This window comes from Oncorhynchus kisutch, linkage group LG4 (assembly GCF_002021735.2).
Source record: "Oncorhynchus kisutch isolate 150728-3 linkage group LG4, Okis_V2, whole genome shotgun sequence".
Lineage (NCBI taxonomy): Eukaryota > Metazoa > Chordata > Actinopteri > Salmoniformes > Salmonidae > Oncorhynchus > Oncorhynchus kisutch.
Window position 1 is genome coordinate 19,094,935 of NC_034177.2, and position 23,220 is coordinate 19,118,154.

Below are 23,220 nucleotides of genomic sequence, written 5' to 3' on the forward strand. Positions count from 1 at the left end.
TAATTTAATTTAAAAGGTGTTTCACAGTTCTTTATGTTCTGATCTTGTGAAAAATCCCCCAAAAGTTGGGGATGTTTTAACTTAGGGAATAGTAAACTTTAGAAAAGATAAATCAAGTCACATTCTATATATGCTCATGTGTCATTTAAAATGGGTGTAAAACACTTCTTCATGGTTACATAATGAATGATTGAATGTTCATATCTTGACATAAGTCTAGGTGGAACCATCTTACTTTATATGAGAATTTCCTTATTTATTGTGGCAAATAAAATGACATCCATCCATGCAACATGTGATGATATTTTATTATAGCCAGGGCACTAGATGTTCTATGCTGCCTGGCATTCTTCCGGTGGGAGTAGACTGGAACCCTTTGAGGCAGTCCTCAAACTAACATCTATGGGTCACACAGGATTGTATTTATATACTGTAACACTAAACCTGAACGTGTTTGGTTAAACATAGAAATCAATTATTTAAAATTATTGCAACACTCAATGGTCTTGACAGTGCTCATGTGGGGAAACAGAACACTTTTCCAAAACGGATGTGTCCATCAAAAACTGCAAAAATAAAAACATGTCAAAATGAGAAGGTAGGGGACCTTGTAATAAATAATCCTCCCAATTTTACTGGTGCTAGGAAATAAATTACAATGACATTAAATGACTGAAAGTTCTCAGAAATACTGAAAAGTAACCAAGGGATGAGTTACACCCATCAGATTTGATATATGTTTAATGAAGTGTGTAATTGTTCATTAGAAATCATTTGGGAATTAAAGATATTGTTCTGCAGCAATATAATTCATGGCAGGTGGGCTAAACTGCACTCAACCCACTATTCTGTTGATACACTAAAGCAGAACCTATTCAGGAATGCACAAGGAGCACCTAAGATGTTGTGTATTCTTTTGTCCAGCCTTGATTTCCTCCAGATACATTTAATTTGCCATAGCTCCAGACCACCAGCACAGCCACTTTCCCCGGCATGTGCGTCTGTCCTGGCGTGAGCCATCGTAATCTTCAGAAAAGCTCATATTATGCTTTTTTGATTATGGACCTGTCCTGCAGCTCAAGTCCCTCTCTCTGGCCCGATAGTTTATAGAAACAGCAAAACAAACAGGATATAATGGTATGATACGTAAATATAGTCTCTAAGCTTGGAACCTGCAGACAGAGTAATAGATATTAGGAAAGGAAATGCCCAACGTCTTACCCCTTAGTCCGCAAAATATAGACCTGGTCATTTCCTAGACCCCCTGTAAAGCATTGTGTCTGCTAGAGGTTTTAAATGATTTTAGCTGGATAGAATTTGATGTATCGTACTTTCCATTTTATTAAAATGTTAAGTCTATATTTTCCTCACATTGGAAACTGGCACAGTGTAGTTGTTGCCTAAACAGCTAGACACTACGGAACACTAAATGAAGATGGATGCATTTCTTTTGAAAATAAATTACACTTCCCAATAAAGCTTTCTTGATTAAAACGACAATTTTTAGATTTACAAACATTTGTATGATTTATTTCAACACACCTCACATTACTTACAACAAGAAAAGTCAGATTCCTTGCATACAAGACTAATTGAAGGAGGATCATCAATGATGTCAGCATATACTGTACATGTTCAGGAAGGGAACTCCTTGCAACCAGTACCAAAACCTTCTCAAATATGTAATTACCAACTCAGTGATGTCACTTCAAAAGCAAGACCGGTCTGAAACCAAGTCTGGTTTCCAAATGCCTCTGATCTTTGAACTGCCGTCTTTCTTCAGAGAGTGTCTAGGCATCTAGAGTACCTTTAAAGAGAACATAGAAAAACAAAATGTTGTCAACCATACTATACAAATCTATTATAAATATACACTACCGTTCAAAAGTTTGGGGTCACTTAGAAATGTCCTTGTTTTTGAAAGAAAAGCTTTTTTTTACCATTAAAATAACATCAAATTGATCAGAAATACAGTGTAGACATTGTTCATGTTGTAAATGACTATTGTAGCTGGAAACGGCTGATTTTTTATAGAATATCTACATAGGCGTACGGAGTTCCATTATCAGCAACCATCACTCCTGTGTTCCAATGGCAAGTTGTGTTAGCTAATCCAAGTTTATCATTTTAAAATGCTAATTGATCATCAGAAAACCCTTTTGCAATTATGTTAGCACAGCTGAAAACTGTTGTCCTGATTAAAGATGCAATAAAACTGGCCTTCTTCAGACTAGTTGAGTATCTGGAGCATCAGCATTTGTGGGTTCGATTACAGGCTCAAAACGGCCAGAAACAAAGAACTTCCTTCTGAAACTCGTCAGTCTATTCTTGTTCTGAGAAATGAAGGCTATTCCATGCTAGAAATCACAAAGAAACTGAAGATCTCGTACAATGCTCTGTACTACTCCCTTCACAGAACAGCACAAACTATCTGTAACCAGAATAAATAAAAAAACAGATGCCTCACAAGTCCTCAACTGGCAGCTTCATTAAATAGTACCCGCAAAACACCAGTCTCAACGTCAACAGTGAAGATGCGACTCCGGGATGTTGGTCTTATAGGCAGAGTTGCAAAGAAAAAGCCATATCTCAGACTGGCCAATAAACAGAAAAGATTAAGATGGGCAAAAGAACACAGACATTCGTGAGATGCAGAAAAAATGAAAAGATGCTGGAGGAGTGCTTGACACCATCTGTCAAGCATGGTGGAGGCAATGTGATGGTCTGGGTGTGCTTTGGTGGTGGTAAAGTGGGAGATTTGTACAGGGTAAATGGGATCCTGAAGAAGGAAGGCTATAACTACATTTTGCAACGCCATGGCACACCCTGTGGACGGCGCTTAATTGGAGCCAATTTCCTCCTACTTTATTATAATTTTTTTCTTTCACCTTAATTTAACCCGGTGGGCCAGTTGAGAACAAGTTCTCATTTACAACTGCGACCTGGCCAAGATAAAGCAAAGCAACAACAACAGAGTTAAACAAACGCACAGTCAATAACACAATATAGAAATCTATGTAGTGTGAACAAATGTAGAAGATTAGGGAGGTAAGGCAATAAATAGGCCATTGAGGAGATATAACTACAATTTAGCATTAACACCAGAGTGTTAGATGTGCAGATGATGATGTGCAAGTAGAGATACTGGAGTGCAAAAGAGCAAAAAGATAAATAACAATATGGGGTATATGAGGTAGTTGGGTGTGCTATTTACAGATTTACTGTAAATAGCACGCCTGTAAGCTGCTCTGACAGCTGATGCTTAAAGTTAGTGAGGGAGATATGTCTCCAGCTTCAGTGATTTTTGCAATTCGTTCCAGTCATTGGCAGCAGAGAACTGAAAGGAAAGGCAGCCAAAGGGGGTGTTGGCTTTGGGGATGACCAGTGAAATATACAGCAATCGGTTGAAGAGCATGCATTTAGTTTTACTAGGATTTAAAAGCAGTTGGAGGCCACGGAAGGAGTGTTGTATGGCATTGAAGCTCGTTTGGAGGTTTGTTAACAGTGTCCAAAGTGCCAGATGTATACAGAATTGTGTCATCTGCGTAGAGGTGGATCAGAGAATCACCAGCAGCAAGAGCAACATCATTGATATATACAGAGAAAAGAGTCTGCCCGAGAATTGAACCCTGTAGCACCCCCATAGAGACTGCCAGAGGTCCGGACAACAGGCCCTCCGATTTGACACACTGAACTCTGAGAAGTAGTTGGTGAACCAGGCGAGGCAGTCATTTGAGAAACCAAGGCTATTGAGCCTGCCGATAAGAATGCAGTGATTGACAGAGTTGAAAGCCTTGGCCAGGTCAATGAAAGCGTCTGCACAGTACTGCCTTTTATCGATGGCGGTTATGATATCGTTTAGGACCTTGACCAGCTCGGAAACCAGATTGCATAGTGGAGAAGGTACAGTGGGATTCGAAATGGTTGGTGATCTGTTTGTTAACTTGGCTTTCGAAAATTTTAGAAAGGCAGGGCAGGATGGATATAGGTCTATAACAGTGTGGGTCTAGAGCGTCTCCCCCTTTAAAGAGGGGGATGACCGCGGTAGCGTTCCAATTTTTGGGGATCTCGGATGATACGAAATAGGTTGAACAGGGGTTGCAACCATTTCGGCAGATAATTTTAGAAAGAGAGGGTCCAGATTGTCTAGCCCAGCTGATTTGTAGAGATCCAGATTTTGCAGCAGGACAATGACCCAAAGCACCGCTTCAAACTATGCAAGAACTATTTAATTTCATTGTTCTTTTCTCAACCATCTACACACAATACCCCATAATGTAACACAATATCAGGAAGGCATTCCTAATGTTTTGTACACAGTGTGATAGATACCGTCTGTGTGTGTGTGTCTATCACACCGTGTACAAAACATTGGGAACACATGCTCTTTCCATGACAAAGACTGACCAGGTGAAACCTATGATCCTTTATTGTAGATGAAGATGATGATTTAGCCTTGAGACATGAATTGTGTATGTGTGCCATTCGGAGGGTGAATGGACAAGACAAAGGTTTAGGTGCCTTTGAACAGGGTACGGTATTAGGTGCCAGGCACACTGGTTTGAGTGCTTCAAGAACTGCAACGCTGCTGGGTTTTTCACACTCAACAGCTTCCCGTGTGTATCAAGAATGGTTCACCACCCAATGACATCCAGCCAACTTGACAACTGTGGGAAGCATTGGCATCAACATGGGCCAGCATCCCTGTGGAATACTTTCAACACCTTGTAGAGTCCATGCCCTGACGAATTGAGTTTGTTCTGAGGGCAAAAGGGGGTGCAACTCAATATTAAAGTATTCCAAATGTTTTATACACTCAGTGTAATATATATATATATATAACTATATATTCACTTTGGATTGTTATTTCTTGATTTTATTATGTGTATTGTATTTGCAAGATATTCTACTGCACCTTTGGAGCTAGTAGCATAAGTATTTTGCTGCACCTGCTACAACACCTGCAAATATGTATACGTGACCCATAAACTTTTATTTGATTCATTACTGATTCAGTACAGCCAATGAATCAGGCAAATGCATCACAGCAGGATCATCCGATTACAACAAAAATCTATTAGCAATTTTATGAGGAAAAAACATGGTAGAGGTTTAGTAAAGCATGCTTGGAAGAGAACTTACCTTCCAGAAAAGCAAACTCATCTATGGCCTCGATTGCATTGTCTGTTAGTGGAAAAAACAAAAACAATAGTTAGGAACAACTAGTCAAAGGCTAGCCCAGGGGTAGGCAACCCTGTTCCTGGAGTGCCGCTGGTACTTTGATCAGTTTGGCGACTGCCTAAATTCAACACACCTGGTCTTCTAGGTCGGTTAAATCAAAAACTAGGGTTGCCTTCCCCTGGTCTAGCCTAAGTGGCCACCATTCCTGGTCCTGTAGAGTTAGGCCTATACCTGATTTAACTTACCAAGGTCTTAGTGGTGAGGAAGAACAAAAGCCTGCACACCAACTCAAATACAGTTTTTCTGTACACACGTTTGCTGTAGCCCCAGATAAACACCTGATTCCTCTTGTCAATGAATCATCAAGCCCTCAATGAGATGAGGTGTGTGTCCTACAATAAAAGTGTTTATTGTTGGTGTGCAGGCTTTTGTTCTACCTCAACACGAAGACCTCGATCAGTTGAAGCAGGTATAGGCCTAATACGTGTTTAGTACTGGGATGGAACTAAAGTCTGCAAACCCTGTGGCTCTCCAGAACCAGGGGTTGGTGACCATTACACTAAGCATATGGTATATAGGATCAATGTTTGGTCTACAACATGTCCACTTGACATTACTAACCTAAATCTTTCCTCTGCAAAGTTTTCCTCTTTCCTTGCTGGGCATACACCAGGGCATCTTTGGCAATCATCTCAACAAAGAGTTCCTGGAAGACATGAACTCAAGTTTAGTATACAGTGAGTAACATCCAGGGATGTAGTGCTGCCGGGAGCGCAAAGGAGTGGCGCTCCCCCAGTTTTCAATTTTAGAATACATGGAGGTGGTAAAACTACTTCTGGAAAATTCATTCTAATGCTTTCTAAATCAAATCATATTTAATTAGCACTAAAATTCCATGAAAAATTATAGGATGACAAACCAAATAAATATGTATAGCAGCCTAGAGGTAAATGGTGGTTTCTTCCCTGTCTTACAGTGCCTTGCGAAAGTATTCGGCCCCCTTGAACTTTGCGACCTTTTGCCACATTTCAGGCTTCAAACATAAAGATATAAAACTGTATTTTTTTGTGAAGAATCAAAAACAAGTGGGACACAATCATGAAGTGGAACGACATTTATTGGATATTTCAAACTTTTTTAACAAATCAAAAACGGAAAAATTGGGCGTGCAAAATTATTCAGCCCCCTTAAGTTGATACTTAGCGCCAACTTTTGCTGCGATTACAGCTGTAAGTCGCTTGGGGTATGTCTATCAGTTTTGCACATCGAGAGACTGAAATTTTTTCCCATTCCTCCTTGCAAAACAGCTCGAGCTCAGTGAGGTTGGATGGTGAGCATTTGTGAACAGCAGTTTTCAGTTCTTTCCACAGATTCGATTGGATTCAGGTCTTGACTTTGACTTGGCCATTCTAACACCTGGATATGTTTATTTTTGAACCATTCCATTGTAGATTTTGCTTTATGTTTTGGATCATTGTCTTGTTGGAAGACAAATCTCCGTCCCAGTCTCAGGTCTTTTGCAGACTCCATCAGGTTTTCTTCCAGAATGGTTCTGTATTTGGCTCCATCCATCTTCCCATCAATTTTAACCATCTTCCCTGTCACTGCTGAAGAAAAGCAGGCCCAAACCATGATGCTGCCACCACCATGTTTGACAGTGGGGATAGGGTGAGTTCAGGGTGATGAGCTGTGTTACTTTTACGCCAAACATAACGTTTTGCATTGTTGCCAAAAAGTTCAATTTTGGTTTCATCTGACCAGAGCACCTTCTTCCACATGTTTGGTGTGTCTCCCAGGTGGCTTGTGGCAAACTTTAAACAACACTTTTTATGGATATCTTTAAGAAATGGCTTTCTTCTTGCCACTCTTCCATAAAGGCCAGATTTGTGCAATATACGACTGATTGTTGTCCTATGGACAGAGTCTCCCACCTCAGCTGTAGATCTCTGCAGTTCATCCAGAGTGATCATGGGCCTCTTGGCTGCATCTCTGATCAGTCTTCTCCTTGTATGAGCTGAAAGTTTAGAGGGACGGCCAGGTCTTGGTAGATTTCCATTTCAATATTAATCGCTTGCACAGTGCTCCTTGGGATGTTTAAAGCTTGGGAAATCTTTTTGTATCCAAATCCGGCTTTAAACTTCTTCACAACAGTATCTCGGACCTGCCTGGTGTGTTCCTTGTTCTTCATGATGCTCTCTGCACTTTTAACGGACCTCTGAGACTATCCCAGTGCAGGTGCATTTATACGGAGACTTGATTACACACAGGTGGATTGTATTTATCATCATTAGTCATTTAGGTCAACATTGGATCATTCAGAGATCCTCACTGAACTTCTGGAGAGAGTTTGCTGCACTGAAAGTAAAGGGGCTGAATAATTTTGCACGCCCAATTTTTCAGTTTTTGATTTGTTAAAAAAGTTTGAAATATCCAATAAATGTCGTTCCACTTCATGATTGTGTCCCACTTGTTGTTGATTCTTCACAAAAAAATACAGTTTTATATCTTTATGTTTGAAGCCTGAAATGTGGCAAAAGGTCGCAAAGTTCAAGGGGGCCGAATACTTTCGCAAGGCACTGTATCTCTGGCAGTGGCTAGAATGATTAACTATAGGCTGTGTGTGTGCACTGCGGAGACCTGTAGGAGGCTTGACCACTTTGGCCAATTAGAACTCTGAAAAAAAGTCAAGTCACTGTGCGTCTGCCTTGATGTTCATAAAACTCCACGAACCCCCTCTTGTGCAGTGGAACCCAGAACAATGTGTTATCACTTGTTTACAGAGACAGCGTCCTGCCGAGGACACCCAAACCAGTAGCCACCGCAAAGCTCAAGGAGCCTGACCCTCTCTGGAAGTTGCTGAATAATTGCTTGGCTATTGGTTGAGACGTTGGTATGGTAGCTGGTATGGTATGGTAGCTTGGTATGTCAAGATGGGCAATTGGAAATGTGAATTGGGCCAAGTTGGAGGAAATAATGCAGTTACAGAAATACAGGGGTTGGAGATCGGGGTGCCTTGTGAGAATTGGGGGGTGTGAACAACGTCTAGTATTAAGGAAGTCTCAAGGTATTGCTCGCCTGAGGTAGAGTATCTCATGATAAGCTGTAGACCACACTTCTACCGAGAGTTTTCATCTATATTATTCATAGCTGTCTATTTACCACCTCAAAACGATGCTGGCACTAAGACTGCACTCAACAAGCTGTAGAAGGCCATAAGCAAACAAGAAAATGCTCATGCAGAAGCGGCGCTCCTATTGGCCGGGGACTTTAATGCAGGGAAACTTAAATCCGTTTTACGTCATTTCCATCAGCATGTCACATGTGCAACCAGAGGGGAGAAGGGAAAAAAGATTCTAGACCACCTTTACTCCACACACACACAGAGATGTATACAAAGCTCTCCCTCGCCCTCCATTTGGCAAATCTGACCATAATTCATAATTCCTGCTTAGGAGCAAAAAACTAAAGCAGGAAGTACCATATGTATACTTATTTTCCACCATAATTTGCAAATAAATTCATTAAAAAATCCTACAATGTGATTTTCTGGATTTTTCCCCCTCATTTTGTCTGTCATAGTTGAAGTGTACCTATGATGAAAATTACAGGCCTCTCATCTTTTTAAGTGGGAGAACTTGCACAATTGGTGGCTGACTAAATACTTTTTTGCCCCACTGTATATACTAGGCAGTGTCAGAGAAAGGCCCAAACTTGCATTTCACACTAAGGTGAATATCTTATATTCAGCACGTGACAAATAAAATTTGATTTGAAGTAGACAAGGATGGGAAAAGGGTGAGGAATCCTGGGAGGATTCCAGGGAGTAGTTGATTTGTGCCAGCACATAGTGATAGGCCAACAAGTAATTTATGCATTAGTAAGGTTGGCTTCTTAGCGTTCATAGCAATAGTTATCAACTGTACCGCAGTTATTGAATGTAAATCACAGAAAATAGATGTGGTGGCAGCTGGAGACATGTATTTGGGTATAAGAGATTTGACATCAAAATAGTTACAAGGTTTGTTGAGAGGTGGTGTTCCATCCTCCCAGGATCTTAGCATGGTGCAGGAGCAGATGGGGTCAAAGTAGTGGAATTGGATAGTGTATATTTAATGAGTAAAGGTGGTGTTGTCTAGGGCTATATTTCACATTCTTAGAGGAACAGGACAAATGAAGAGAATTTAATGTAGGTAGGTCGTGACTGGCCTCACACTCCAGTACAATAGGTGGCGGTGTATGCACCTAAAAGTTGAATGCGATCCACCATCCAAATCCCAAAGAAGGACTGACTTCAGCACCCAAAGACTAGCCCGATATTACTGTCGGCTATAGAGCCCCACAGTGGAGGGGTTGGGTTAATGCAGAAGACACATTTCAGTTGTACAACTGACTAGCTGTCCCCTTTTCATAATACCAATAAAACCATGCAGTCCACCATTTTTCCCATAGGGGATTTTAGAAACACTTCAAATAAGGGCTGTGTTTCATGACCAGCTGGCTAGAGCGTTTACAGACAGAGGTCGACCGATTGTGAATTTTCAACTCCGATACCGATTATTGGAAGACCAAAAAAAGGCGATACCGATTAATCGGGGGATTAAATTTTTTACAATTTGTAATAATGACAATTACAACAATACTGAATTAACACTTATTTTAACTTAATTTAATACATTAATAAAATCAATTTATCCTCAAATAAATAATGAAACGTGTTCAATTTGGTTTAAATAATGCAAAAACAAAGTGTTGGAGAAGAAAGTAAAAGTGCAATATGTGCCATGTAAGAAAGCTAACGTTTAAGTAAGTTCCTTGCTCAGATCATGAGAACATATGAAAGCTGGTCGTTCCTTTTAACATGAGTCTTCAATATTCCCAGGTAAAGAAGTTTTAGGTTGTAGTTATTATAGGAATTATAGGACTATTTCTCTATACCATTTGTATTTCATTAACCTTTGACTATTGGATGTTCTTATAGGCACTTTAGTATTGCCAGTGTAACAGTATAGCTTCCGTCTCTCTCCTCACTCCTACCTGGGCTCTAACCAGGAACACAACGACAACAGCCACCCTCGAAGCAGCGTTACCATGCAGAGCAAGGGGAACAACCACTCCAAGTCTCAGAGCGAGTGACGTTTCAAAACGCCATTAGCGCGCACCCCGCTAACTAGCTAGCCATTTCACATCAAGTTACACCAGCCTAATCTCGGGAGTTGATAGGCTTGAAGTCATAAACAGCTGCTGGCAAACGCACGAAAGTGCTGTTTGAATGAATGCTTACGAGCCTGCTGCTGCCTACCACCGCTCAGTCAGACTGCTCTATCAAATGATAGACTTAGTTATAACATGATAACCCACAGAAATACAAGCCTTAGGTCATTAATATGGTCGAATCCGGAAACGATCATCTCGAAAACAAGACGTTTATTCTTTCAGTGAAATATCGAACTGGTCCATATTTTATCTAACGGGTGGCATCCATAAGTGTAAATATTCCTGTTACATTGCACAACCTTCAATGTTATGTCATAATTACGTAAAATTCTGGCAAATTAGGCGGCCCAAACTGTTGCATATACACTGCCTCTGAGTGCAATGAACGCAAGAGAAGTGACAATTTCACCTGGTTAATATTGCCTGCTAACCTGGATTTCTTTTAGCTAAATATGCAGGTTTAAAAATATTTACTTCTGTGTATTGATTTTAAGAAAAGGCATTGATGTTTATGGTTAGGTACATATTGGAGCAACGATACGCACCGCATCGATTATATGCAACGCAGGACACGCTAGATAAACTAGTAATATCATCAACCACTTGTAGTTAACTAGTGATTATGATTGATTGATTGTTTTTTAAAAGACAAGTTTAATGCTAGCTAGCAACTTACCTTGGCTTACTGCATTCGTGTAACAGGCAGTCTCCTCGTGGAGTGCAATGAGAGGCAGGTGGTTAGAGCGTTGGACTAGTTAACTGTAAGGTTGCAAGATTGAATCCCCCGAGCTGACAAGGTAAAAATCTGTCGTTCTGCCCCTGAACGAGGCAGTTAACCCACCGTTACTAGGCCGTCATTGAAAATAAGAACGTGTTCTTAACTGACTTGCCTAGTTAAATAAAAAATAAATAAAAGGTGTTAAAAATACATTTAAAAAAAGGTAAAAAATAATAGGCCAAATCGGTGTCCAAAAATACGGCCATTCCGATTAATCGGTCGACCTCTAACCGACATATTCAATCTCTCCCTATCCCAGTCTGCTGTCCCCACTTGCTTCAAGATGTCCACTAGTGTTCCTGTACCCAAGAAAGCAAAGGTAAATATAAGGGTGTTCTTGAGCGGCTAAATGTTCTTCACCATTCGGCCATCAGATTTGCCACCAATGCTCCTTATAGGACACATCACTGCACTCTATACTCCTCTGTAAACTGGTCATCTCTGTATACCCGTCACAAGGCCCACTGGTTGATGCTTGTTTATAAAACCCTCTTAGGCCTCACTCCCCCCTATCTGAGATATCTACTGCAGCCCTCATCCTCCACATACTTGACCCGTTCTGCCAGTCACATTCTGTTAAAGGTCCCCAAAGCACACACATCCCTGGGTCGCTCCCCTTTTCGGTTCGCTGCAGCTAGTGACTGGAACAACCTGCAACAAATACTTAAACTGGACAGTATTCTCAATCTCTTCATTCAAAGACACTCTTACTGACAGTTGTGGCGGCTTTGCGTGATGTATTGTTGTCTCTCCCTTCTTGCCCTTTGTGCTGTTGTCTGTGCCCAATAATGTTTGTACCATGTTTTGTGCTGCTACCATGTTGTGTTGCTACCATGCTGTGATGCTACCATGCTGTGTTGTCATGTGTTGCTGCCTTGCTATGTTGTCGTCTTAGGTCTGTCTTTATGTAGTGTTGTCATGTGTGTTTTGTCCTATATTTATCTTTTATTTTTAATCCCAGCCCCCGTAGGAGGCCTTTTGGTAGACCGTCATTGTAAATAAGAATTTGTTCTTAACGGACTTGCCTAGTTAAATAAAAAAATGAACTAAATCACTATCGACACATAGCACCCACTTCTGTAATCATGAAGTGCTTTGAGAGGCTAGTTAAGTATAATATCACCTCCACCCACTTGAATTTACATACTGTCCCAATAGATCCAGACTACGCAATAGACATCACACTGAACACTGCCCTAAGAGGAATGTCTATGTAAGAATAATGTAATTGACTACAGCCCAGCCTTCAACACCATAGTACCTTCAAATCTCATCATTAAGCTCGGAACCCTGGGTCTGAACACCGCCCTGTGCAACTGGGTCCTGGACTTCCTGACGAGCCGCCCCCAGGTGGTGAAGGTAGGAAACAACACCTCTACTACGCTGATCCTCAACACAGGGGCCCCACAAGGGTGCATGCTCAGCCCCCTCCTATACTCCCTGTTCACCCATGACTATGTGGCCATGCACGCCTCCAATTCAATCATTAAGTTTGCAGATGACAACAGTAGTAGGCCTGATTAACAACAACGACGAGACAGCCTACAGGGAGAGGTGAAGGCCCTGGTGGAGTGGTGCCAGAAAAATTACCTCTCCCTCAATAAAACAAAGGAGCTGATGGTGGATTCAGGAGACCGCAGAGGGAGCACGCTCCCATCCACGAGACCACAGTAAAGAAGGTGAAAAGCTTCAAGTTCCTTGGCGTATACGTCAATGACAATCTGAAATGGTCCACCCACACAGACAGTGTAGTGAAGAAATTTGCCTTGGTCCCTAAGACCCTCAAACTTTCACAGATGCACCATTGAGCACAGCCTGCAAACGCTGGGCTCTCCAGATGGTGGTGCGGTCTGCCCAACATATCACCAGGGGCACACTGCCTGCCGTCCAGGACACCTGCAGCACCTGATGTCACAGTAAGGCCAAAAAGATCAAGGACATCAACCACCTGCCTGCCCACCCTGCTATCATCCAGAAATAGAGGTTAGTAAAGGTGCATCAAAGCTGCGACTGAGAGACTGAAAACAGCTTCTATCTCAAGGCCATCAGACGGTTAAATAGCCATCACTAGCAGGCCTCCACCCAGTATCCTGCACTGAACTTAATCACTGTCACTAGCCGGCTACCACCCAGTTACTCAACCCTGCACCTTAGAGGCTGCTGCACTAAGTACATAGACATGGAATCACTGGTCACTTGAATAATGTTTACATACCGTTTTACTAATTTAATATGTATATACTGTTTTCTAGTCAATGCCAATCCGACATTGCTCACCCTAATATTTTAATATTTCTTATTTCCATTATTTTCCTTTAATGTGTGTGTATTGTTGTGAATTGTTAGATACTACTACACTGTTGGAGCCATGTACAAAGAATCATTTCGCTACACTCGCAATAACAACTGCTAAATACAGTGGGGCAAAAAAGTATTTAGTCAGCCACCAATTGTGCAAGTTCTCCCACTTAAAAAGATGAGAGAGGCCTGTAATTTATCATAGGTACACTTCAACTATGACAGACAAAATGAGAAAAAAAATCCTGAAAATCACATTGTAGGATTTTTAATGAATTTATTTGCAAATGGTGGAAAATAAGTATTTGGTCAATAACAAAAGTTTCTCAATACTTTGTTATATACCCTTTGTTGGCAATGACAGAGGTCAAACGTTTTCTGTAAGTCTTCACAAGGTTTTCACACACTGTTGCTGGTATTTTGGCCCATTCCTCCATGCATATCTCCTCTAGAGCAGTGATGTTTTGGGGCTGTTGCTGGGCAACACGGACTTTCAACTCCTTCCAAAGATTTTCTATGGGGTTGAGATCTGGAGACTGGCTAGGCCACTCCAGGACCTTGAAATGCTTCTTACGAAGCCACTCCTTCGTTGCCCGGGCGGTGTGTTTGGGATCATTGTCATGCTGAAAGACCCAGTCACGTTTCATCTTCAATGCCCTTGCTGATGGTAGGCTTTGTTACTTTGGTCCCAACTCTCTGCAGGTCATTCACTAGGTCCCCCCGTGTGGTTCTGGGATTTTTGCTCACCGTTCTTGTGATCATTTTGACCCCACGGGGTGAGATCTTGCGTGGAGCCCCATATCAAGAGAGATTATCAATGGTCTTGTATGTCTTTCCTTTCCTAATAATTGCTCCCACAGTTGATTTCTTCAAACCAAGCTGCTTACCTATTGCAGATTCAGTCTTCCCAGCCTGTTGCAGGTCTACAATTTTGTTTCTGGTGTCCTTTGACAGCTCTTTGGTCTTGGCCATAGTGGAGTTTGGAGTGTGACTGTTTGAGGTTGTGGACAGGTGTCTTTTATACTGATAACAAGTTCAAACAGGTGCCATTAATACAGGTAACAAGTGGAGGACAGAGGAGCATCTTAAAGAAGAAGTTACAGGTCTGTGTGTTCCTGAAATCTTGCTTGTTTGTAGGTGACCAAATACTTATTTTCCACCATAATTTGCAAATAAATTCATTAAAAATCATACAATGTGATTTTCTGGATTTTTTCTCTCTCATTTTGTCTGTCATAGTTGAAGTGTACCTATGATGAAAATTACAGGGCTCTCATCTTTTTAAGTAGGAGAACTTGCACAATTGGTGGCTGACTAAATATTTTTTTTGCCCCACTGTATATGTATGTATGTGACCAATAAAATTGGATTTGATCTAGGCTTACCCTGGCGTGACATTTTGATAACTATGTAAATCTCTCTTGGACAAGGTGACGTATCAATATATTCGGCTCTATTAACGCTCAGATTCAAAATTGCTAATTAGTATCAAAATAGACATCATGCAAAACTACAAATCCATGCAAGCTCCACCACGTCATCGCTAACTGATCCCTTTGCTAACAGGTATTGTGTCAATTAAAAAACAAATGTGCAGAAGACAGTTCACAGAATTTTCCATTTAAAGAAATGTTGCATATCTATTCCTACATCTAGCTAAGATTATAGTTAATCCAGAGAATCTTAGTTTTACCTCAATTTGGCAGTCTTGTCCAAATTAACATTGCAGTTGTAGTTCCTTATGATAGCCACATTAGCAGCCAATTAGCATTTCATTTTTGTGAGGGTAAATACATGCAAATATATTTGTTAGGAGAGATTTACACAGCTATGAAAACGTCGCGCCAGGGTAAGCCTCCACGAAACACAGCCCATATTTTAAGTGTTTCCAAAATCCCCTATGAGAAAAATGAAAGGTGGAAAAACGATAGGAACCATTTCCCCGTTTGACCTCTAGGTTTTATGGGTATTGTGACATCCTGTGGTACTCAATTAACTAACTACAACAACAAGGTCCATAAATCAGCTGGCTAGCCAGTAGACGTTATATGGCATTAGTTCATGTTGACTGTAGGCTACCAAATATGAAAACAAACTTATCATACTGGTAGCTACTCCACGTAATAGTTTTAACTTACTGTGGCTTTAGCTATGATAAACACAGACTCTTGACTGGCGAGGGACACGTCTGGGTCGGCTTTCATCAATGCCTTGATGCGGGATAGCGGTAACTTCGCGAGACGGTTCTGGGGAGCTCCTGCAACAGGCCCAGTTTGTTGGTTGTTCTCTCCAGCCTCGTTCCCCCGTACCTCTTCCTCGCCTTCACATCGCTCTGGGTCCGACTCTGTGGGTCCCAAGGGGGCGACAGAGACTGCAACACTTTCCGCCATTCTCTTGTAGCCACATACAGTTCGTAGCTAGCATGTGCTACTTTCCTAACGTAGAAAACGTGTTCGAATTCGAGAATCACACATTCGAATGTCCCTCCCCTTTCACTCCCGCCAACTATTCCTTGTGTGTGATTGGAGAAATGGCCGACTTCACGAGGCGACGATTGCCTCGAACGGAAGCCAAACAAATTGTTCACAACTCCTCAGCGCTCCTAAACGTTGTGAAACATTGACTACAGAACGCCCACGATGCTGAATAGAAAACATGACAGATCATGACACTAATTAAGAACTCTATCATATCTGTTACATTCAATTGCCATCTCCATTTCTCTATTGCTGTAGAAATGTGAGCAAGTATTAATTGTTTGTAGCTAGACCTGTCATAAATATTGAATTTGATTGGCCTACCTTTCAATAAAATGTTCCATGTTTATCATTACATTAGATTCACGTGATATAGAAAAGTGCTCCAGCTGCGTGTCCAGAGATTTAGTGCTGCCTTGTCTATATCAGGCTCTAATGGATATTAATACACGGTGATAATAGGATTGGCAGGGTGATGCCCTGAGGTTTAGTGATGGTGAGCCACTCCATTCACACACACTGTATCATTTCTACTGCTGGACTTGAAGGATGAGGGATCCGCAACTACCAGGTAACACTTCAAACTATTATTTTGTGAGCAGTTAGTTATATGCGAAAGAGCATATAAAGTGCATATAAATAACTTTTTGGCTATTTTGTTTATTTTAGATGCAAATGTGTTCATTACGAAAATATGGGTTAACATCTAGTCTAATTGCATGTAGTCTACTTAATTAGGCCTTTAATTTGGTCCCAACAAATTTAGATAAAATACATAACATTTTCTATGAGATCAATAAGACAAAAACAGTCATTTATTATGCCCCAAAACAATATGTGTTGCCATTTCTATAGGCGTTATGAAATGGTGTATGTTACTGCAATAGTAGAATAGAATCAAACAAATTAATCCAAATGGTGGTTTTAAATTGGAATTCTGTGCAAACCTCATTGCTTTTTAGCTGGAAACTCCTGTTATTACATTAATTTCTGAATCAATGTACTGTATACGGCAACTGCAAGCACAAAACAGACAGCTAGGCAAAAATAATGGCATGTATTTGATATTAGTGTATGTTTAAAAACATTACAGGTTACAGAGAAACTATAAGGAATTGCATTGCATCAGAATATATTATCACATAAAGTTCAGGGGCACCGATCCAGTTGTAACTGATCATTGTGTTGTGTAACAGTTCAACCAGATAGCTTCAGGTAGCACAGCGAGAGAGTACAGTACTGTACTAGTGACAAAATTGGTTGAAAAATGTATTTTGATCGTTTTTTAAACCAAAAATTAATATTTTCAACGTCTTGTGCTCTCCCTATACTGAGTGTTATCTATTGCGTTTTCAGTTGTATTTTCAGAACAGAACTAACATCCTAAACTGAGCTCTGTCTAATCCTGACCTGCATTGGGAGTGTTTCCAAAGGGGAAAGCAACATCTTTGATGTGTCAGCAACCATTAAATATAAACCAGATTGAGATGACAAATATATAGAGATGAGCTAAAGCTAAATGTATAATTATATACCCTTATCACTTTTAAAATGGTTCTGTGCTCATAAAGGGATAGTTCACCCAAATTACAAAATGACACATTGGTTTCCTTACCCTGTAAGCAGTCTATAGACAAGGTATGACAGCAATCCATGTTTTGGTTTTGTTTCCTTTTCATGTTGGCCTACCAATATCAGCATTTTTCGCACATCATGTCCAAATAATCCGAAAGTATATGAAATTGATTGTGAATGGGATTTGTGACAGGGAAATTAAACCAAAGCATGGATTGGTGTCATACCTTGTCCATAGACTGATTACAGGGTAAGGAAACCAATATGTAATTCAGTAATTTGGGTGAACATTTCCTTTAAGCCTGACTTGCCTAGTTAAATAAAGATTAAATACAAATAAAAAAGCCTGATGCACCTGTTGTCTTGGGGCGTCATGACTTTAATAGTATTTTCCAGTCTATTATTTGAAGGCTACATTGGTTCATACTGTAGGCTACATTACAGAACCATGGGATTCAGTCCCATCCTATTTTTACATTTAATTCACATATTCATACTCTTTACAAGAGCAATGTCTAGGGATATCATGGATTTAACATTGTTTTAAAAAAGTGCTTCCATGCCCAATTATTACTTTTGATTCAGTTTATTTCTCAAAGCAGTGTAGGAATGCACAATACAGTTATACTGTACATAAGATTTTGTATAACGCTATAATGGCCTGCCCAGGCCCAAAATTAGATTCTCTGCTCTGACCTCATTAGACCAAGGCCTCATTGGCCAATCCTACCAACTATTATAGATGTTGGTTCTGACCTCACTGTCATATATCTCCATGACCCAACCTGACCTTATCTGTGCCCACAAAATAAATAATGTAGTGATGCTGTGTGTAAGGTCAATCCCCAACACTTTTTATGCTTGGAGCTGATGATCTTCAGTTCAAGTACAAGGCCACATATAATTTAGGGGATAGTGCTTGATGTGCCATATATTGTAATCAGCAGCATGCACACATGCCAATCACTGCCTTTTCTCCTCTTACTAGACAGTTTAGTTTATTAATACAACCGTTTTAAAAAATAAGCACACATAAAACTTGAAAAGCCATACATGCACATGAGTAAAATCCTTGAGGATAACACAATAAAGTCTGGGACTTATTTCCATTGTTAAATGCATTGCTCTTTATGTAGTTTTCCTTTCGATTTGTAAATGGTTCATTATTGATTGATTTACTGTATCTGAGGGACTAAATGATTTGTTTCGCTGGGATAAAAAAAAAACGAAACAGATCCATATATTTGACCATGGGGAGTTCTTAGAGTCAATACTGCTGTGCTATTTCCAAGTGTCGCTGTCTCCAATATGCACTAGTAAGAATAGTCAATGTCACTTAAAGCTGTTAAGATGATTATTTAGCTGGCCGGACATTCCGTTCAAGTCAACAGGAGTCTCCTGCATGGAGATTAGTGTGAGCCAATCTCATTATGACTGTCCTGCAGACTGCACATTTACCCAGAGGTAATGGTGGAGCTCCACGTCTGCAATTAAATCACCTTTTGTAACGATGACCTAAAAGAAATATTGACGGCTATTATGAATCCTTAAGGCCAGTCAGAGCATCAGCAGAGCTGTGCCCCAAGCCTCTAACAAAGAATGCCAGATAGAGAGAGTTATAATATGTGACAGTTTGAATTGATGCTCCTTTGTATCAATGCTCAATTATCAATTTTGTCCTATAGGAGCTAACAGGAATAAGAAAGACAGGTAAGTAATTTGTATCAATGCATGATAGAAGGGAGCGGTAGGATATTTAAGAAGTTGTGTGATGTTATTTTATGTGAATAGAGCTAACTGGCGAGGCCATAGAACATCTACTCACAATAGTCCCAAATCGGAATCCCTGCCATTGAACACAGGGAACCTCACCCAAATTAAAATCTCACCTGTAATTCATTTTTTTCCTTTGTGCCTTTTAGGACTCAAATCCAGACTAGCATGGCCGAAACGCAAGGACAAGGAGGATAAGAAAGCCAAGCCAAGTGAGACGAGTGTAACGCCATTGGACAAAACACCGAAAGTCCTTTCAACCCGTCCTATTATACCAGAACTGACCCCAGAACAGAGGATGAGGCAGACACCATTTGAGAGGGTGCTTTATGACATGAACCATGACCAGAGGGTAGTCAACGACCTTATACTGGGCCGGAGGATCTCCTTCTACGAGCTCAGGGGGGAAATAGGGTGTGGGAACTTCTCCCACGTTAGATTGGGTATCCATGCCCTGACTAAAGGTAAGGAGGGATTTATTTGTTTGTCATCTTTTCAGTAGTTGGTTAAATTATTAATTGGTTAATTCATTAATCTAGTAAAGCCTGACTGGTACAGTAACCAGAGTGAGAGTTGAGCAATACACTGTACCTTGTCTCCAATGATATAATCATGTGTTCCATCCATTCAGTACACCAACTGATGCCACTTTGGAAAATGTAACAAAATGGACATTACAGTTCCTACTCAATGGTTGGGACCTGGCAGTATGAAGATATAGCTCTCTAACACATTCCTACTGACTGGTTCCATCTGAGCTGACCCTGTCTCTATCCTCCCCTGCCTGCCACACAGACTCTGTCTCCAGGGGGGTATTATAACAGGGTGAATACTGATGCCAGAGGACAAGGGGTGGTCACCTGAACTAAGCATCTCCTGATCGCCTCAGATCCCCCCTCACCCCCTGTGGTGAATTCATGCTTTATACAGCTCTGTTTCATTTCTGTAGCGGGCAGTTAGAGATCCCTGCAGGGAAATAACACAGGAGAGATGGCGAGATGGGGGTGGGGAAAAGGAGAGGTCTTCATTTATCCTCACATTCTCCTCTCAGGCACATGTTTCACTGGACGTTATATAATTTGGTGAAGCTTCAAATTAAATTACACCAGTTGCCCTGTCTCATCACTCTTCCTTCTCTCCTATCATTTCTGTATTGGTTTCTCCCTCTCCCCCCCTTCTCTCTCTGGGTCTTTCTCACTCCCTCCCTCAGAGAGGGTCGCAATCAAGATTTTGGATAAGCTTCGGCTGGACAAGAAGTCTCAGTCCCTGTTTGCCACAGAGATCAGCTGTATGGAGAAGCTGTCCCACCCTAACATTGTTCGTCTCTATGAGGTGATTGAGACCACCAAGCGCCTGTACCTGGTGATGGAGTATGGTAGTGGAGGAGACCTCTACTCACGTATCACCAACCGGGGGCGTCTGTCTGACCTGGAGACCAAGCTCATCTTTGCCCAGATCATCTCTGCCATCAAACACATGGTGAGCTATAGCCAGTCAAAGCATTGAACAGTAGACGGGCACAGATGTCAATTCCACTCTGTGATTAAGGCAGCTTCCTAACTTGAGGATTGGATGCATAACTTTTGCATAAATCATGCATTGTCTATGGCTAGGATATGCCAGAATGTACCAATTATTGTAGGCTATTCTTGCTTGATTGATTCAGGGAGCACATCGTAATTTTGTAGCAACATCCAACTAACGTACCCCCACCCTACCCCTCTTTGTTATAATTTCAGCATGACAACAACATCGTCCACCGAGACCTGAAAGCAGAGAACATCTTTTACACCACCAGCTACTGCATCAAGGTGGGAGACCTTGGCTTCAGTATCGTGAGTGCTCCATCTGAAGTCCTCACCACGTTTTGTGGCTCCCCACCCTACGCCGCTCCAGAGCTCTTCAAAGACAAAGGCTACGTGGGTCGTTACGTGGACATCTGGGCCTTGGGAATCCTGCTCTACTTCATGGTCACCGCCACCATGCCTTTCCACGCCGACAACCTTGGCCGTTTGAAGCGCTGTATCATGCAGGGAGCTTACGCCTTCCCTGACTATGTACCCAACCCCTGCCAACTGGTCATAAAAGGCATGCTGAGGTCCGTGCCCGCTGACCGTGACCCCATCTCCCGGATAATGACCAGCACGTGGCTGAAGAGCATTGATTACCCTCGGGCATACGCCCCCCTGCCCCAGACACCCTTTCACCTGGCTGAAACCTCCCAGGTCCTGTGTGTGGAGGAGCAGGAGGTGAAGTCGGCCCTGTCTGATCTGGGCATCAAGGGAGTCCACCTGCAGAACAACACCTATACAGACAATCGCAGCCCCCTGACGGGGACGTACCGTATCCTCCTCCACCGTGTCCAGAAGAGGAGGTCTGTGGAGGCAGTGGGATATGCAGCCCTTTACCCTGAGGACTTTGGCAGTAAGAACGGCAGGACGACCACTGCTGTTATGGACAAGCACAACCCTACCAGTGTCTGTGTTATCCTATAGACCAGGGATTTTGCAACAGTTTTTGAACCAGGGACTGGAAAATTATGGATCTTCTCTTTGGATTAAAACAAACAATTTTGGTGGGCCACTTATAATGATATTGAACACTTCAGAAGTTAAGTTCTCCCATAACTATGAACTATCTGAGGGACCTGTCAGCAACATCTCAGGAACCAGTGCTGCTCCATGGACCTCCATGGAGGTTGAGAAATAATGCTACAGAGTCTGGCCTCCTGTATAGCCAGGCTCCACCAGAAGAGAATCACAAGACAAACACACACCACACACGCACACACACATACACACACTACACTCACGGATTTGTTGTCGCGTATTCATCGCAGTACAGATGATAGATAGATAAATAGCACCATCTTGTGCTCACATCAATTATTACATTTCAGTACTCCTAAGAAATCTGTGACAGAAAGATACAATGGTGAAAAGGTTAAGATTTCAGGGTTGTACTGTAAAGTACATTCATTATATTGCAGCTTTATGTACTAACAAGGCTACAGTAATTGACTTCAGCTTGTTGCGACGTTACATCACTCAATAGGTCTATGTTTTGTACAATTGGCTTACAGTGAGAGACGAAGGATTAATAATACTATCAGCATCTTCCAAGCCTACTTAGTCCTGTGCTTCGTCAAAATATAACTGGGGTCATGCTCGTGGAAGGACATGGCTAATTTGTCTTAGCTGTGATACAGGAAAAGTGCTTTGTTCAGATAGCAATTGTAAGGGAGTCAGGCACGAAGCACTGGCCAATGCTCTGATATTTGGATTACAATACTTAGGTTTATCCTCAAAGACTTGTATGCCTTCAACATCAATGTAAATATAACAAATATAATCTTTAGGTAAATTCACAAGCTCTATTCACAAGTACATTGAAAAATTTGTAAAACATAGATGTTTTGTGCACAGTTCTTTATTTTGGCTATTCAGTGGCTTGGAAGTGCAATGTTTTGTCTGAAGATGAATATCTTTATTATGATATAATGTAATTAAAATGCAGTAACACATTGCTTATGTAGATATTTTTGTACAGTCATTTTATAAATGCTTTACTGATATATTTTATGTGGATTAAGTATATCAGTAAAGTATTTATAAAATGTTAATAAATATTATTTGCCATTGGATGTACCCATTAATGCTCAAGATAAATGTCATTTGAATATATGCCTGAGATGAGTAAAAAAAAAAATCTTGCATTGTGTATTGCTATACCATTTAAATAATTAAAAATAAATAAAACATACACATGAAGACAAATTCATTAAAAAAATTATAATAATCAATCACCTCTTGTGAGTTCAGGGGGCATCCCTGGTGCTAGTAACAGTGGAAAGGTCTTTAGGGAAGACTGACAAGTTTATATTGTGAGTATCCCCTAAGTGCAAATCTGAGCAGCATTTGAATA

The 23,220-nt window shown here is 41.1% G+C and overlaps 2 protein-coding genes across 3 annotated transcripts; one reads left to right on the plus strand and one right to left on the minus strand.

Moving 5' to 3' along the window:
* Nucleotides 1-1,500: 1,500 nt before the first annotated feature.
* pole4 (polymerase (DNA-directed), epsilon 4, accessory subunit) lies at nt 1,501-16,370 on the minus strand. Its single transcript, XM_020480440.2, has 4 exons — nt 15,610-16,370; nt 5,803-5,887; nt 5,143-5,184; nt 1,501-1,807 (listed from the first exon to the last, which is right to left on the minus strand). Exons 1-4 carry the CDS (start codon nt 15,859-15,861, stop codon nt 1,791-1,793), a joined length of 396 nt encoding a protein of 131 aa, XP_020336029.1. The 5' UTR covers nt 15,862-16,370; the 3' UTR covers nt 1,501-1,790.
* Nucleotides 15,496-23,058, plus strand: LOC109888615 (serine/threonine-protein kinase NIM1). 2 transcript variants are annotated; one of them, XM_020479775.2, is made up of 4 exons: nt 15,496-16,519; nt 19,446-19,760; nt 20,507-20,775; nt 21,036-23,058. In XM_020479775.2, exons 1-4 carry the CDS (start codon nt 16,498-16,500, stop codon nt 21,789-21,791), a joined length of 1,362 nt encoding a protein of 453 aa, XP_020335364.1. In that variant the 5' UTR covers nt 15,496-16,497; the 3' UTR covers nt 21,792-23,058. The 2 variants fall into 2 exon arrangements, with proteins under 2 accessions (XP_020335364.1, XP_031678451.1); XM_031822591.1 differs by lacking the exon at nt 15,496-16,519 and having other exon boundaries at nt 17,924-19,760.
* Nucleotides 23,059-23,220: the final 162 nt, after the last annotated feature.

Excerpts from the sequence above, each read along its gene's own strand:
- pole4 (XM_020480440.2), bottom strand. The coding sequence starts at position 15,861 with ATGGCGGAAAGTGTTGCAGTCTCTGTCGCCCCCTTGGGACCCACAGAG. Across the intron at positions 5,888-15,609 it reads TTATCATAGCTAAAGCCACA|GAACTCTTTGTTGAGATGAT; the intron begins GTAAGTTAAAAC and ends CATGTCTTCCAG. Across the intron at positions 5,185-5,802 it reads TTTGCAGAGGAAAGATTTAG|ACAATGCAATCGAGGCCATA; the intron begins GTTAGTAATGTC and ends TTCCACTAACAG.
- LOC109888615 (XM_031822591.1), top strand. The coding sequence starts at position 19,295 with ATGTTATTTTATGTGAATAGAGCTAACTGGCGAGGCCATAGAACATCT. Across the intron at positions 19,761-20,506 it reads TATCCATGCCCTGACTAAAG|AGAGGGTCGCAATCAAGATT; the intron begins GTAAGGAGGGAT and ends TCCCTCCCTCAG. Across the intron at positions 20,776-21,035 it reads TCTCTGCCATCAAACACATG|CATGACAACAACATCGTCCA; the intron begins GTGAGCTATAGC and ends TTATAATTTCAG.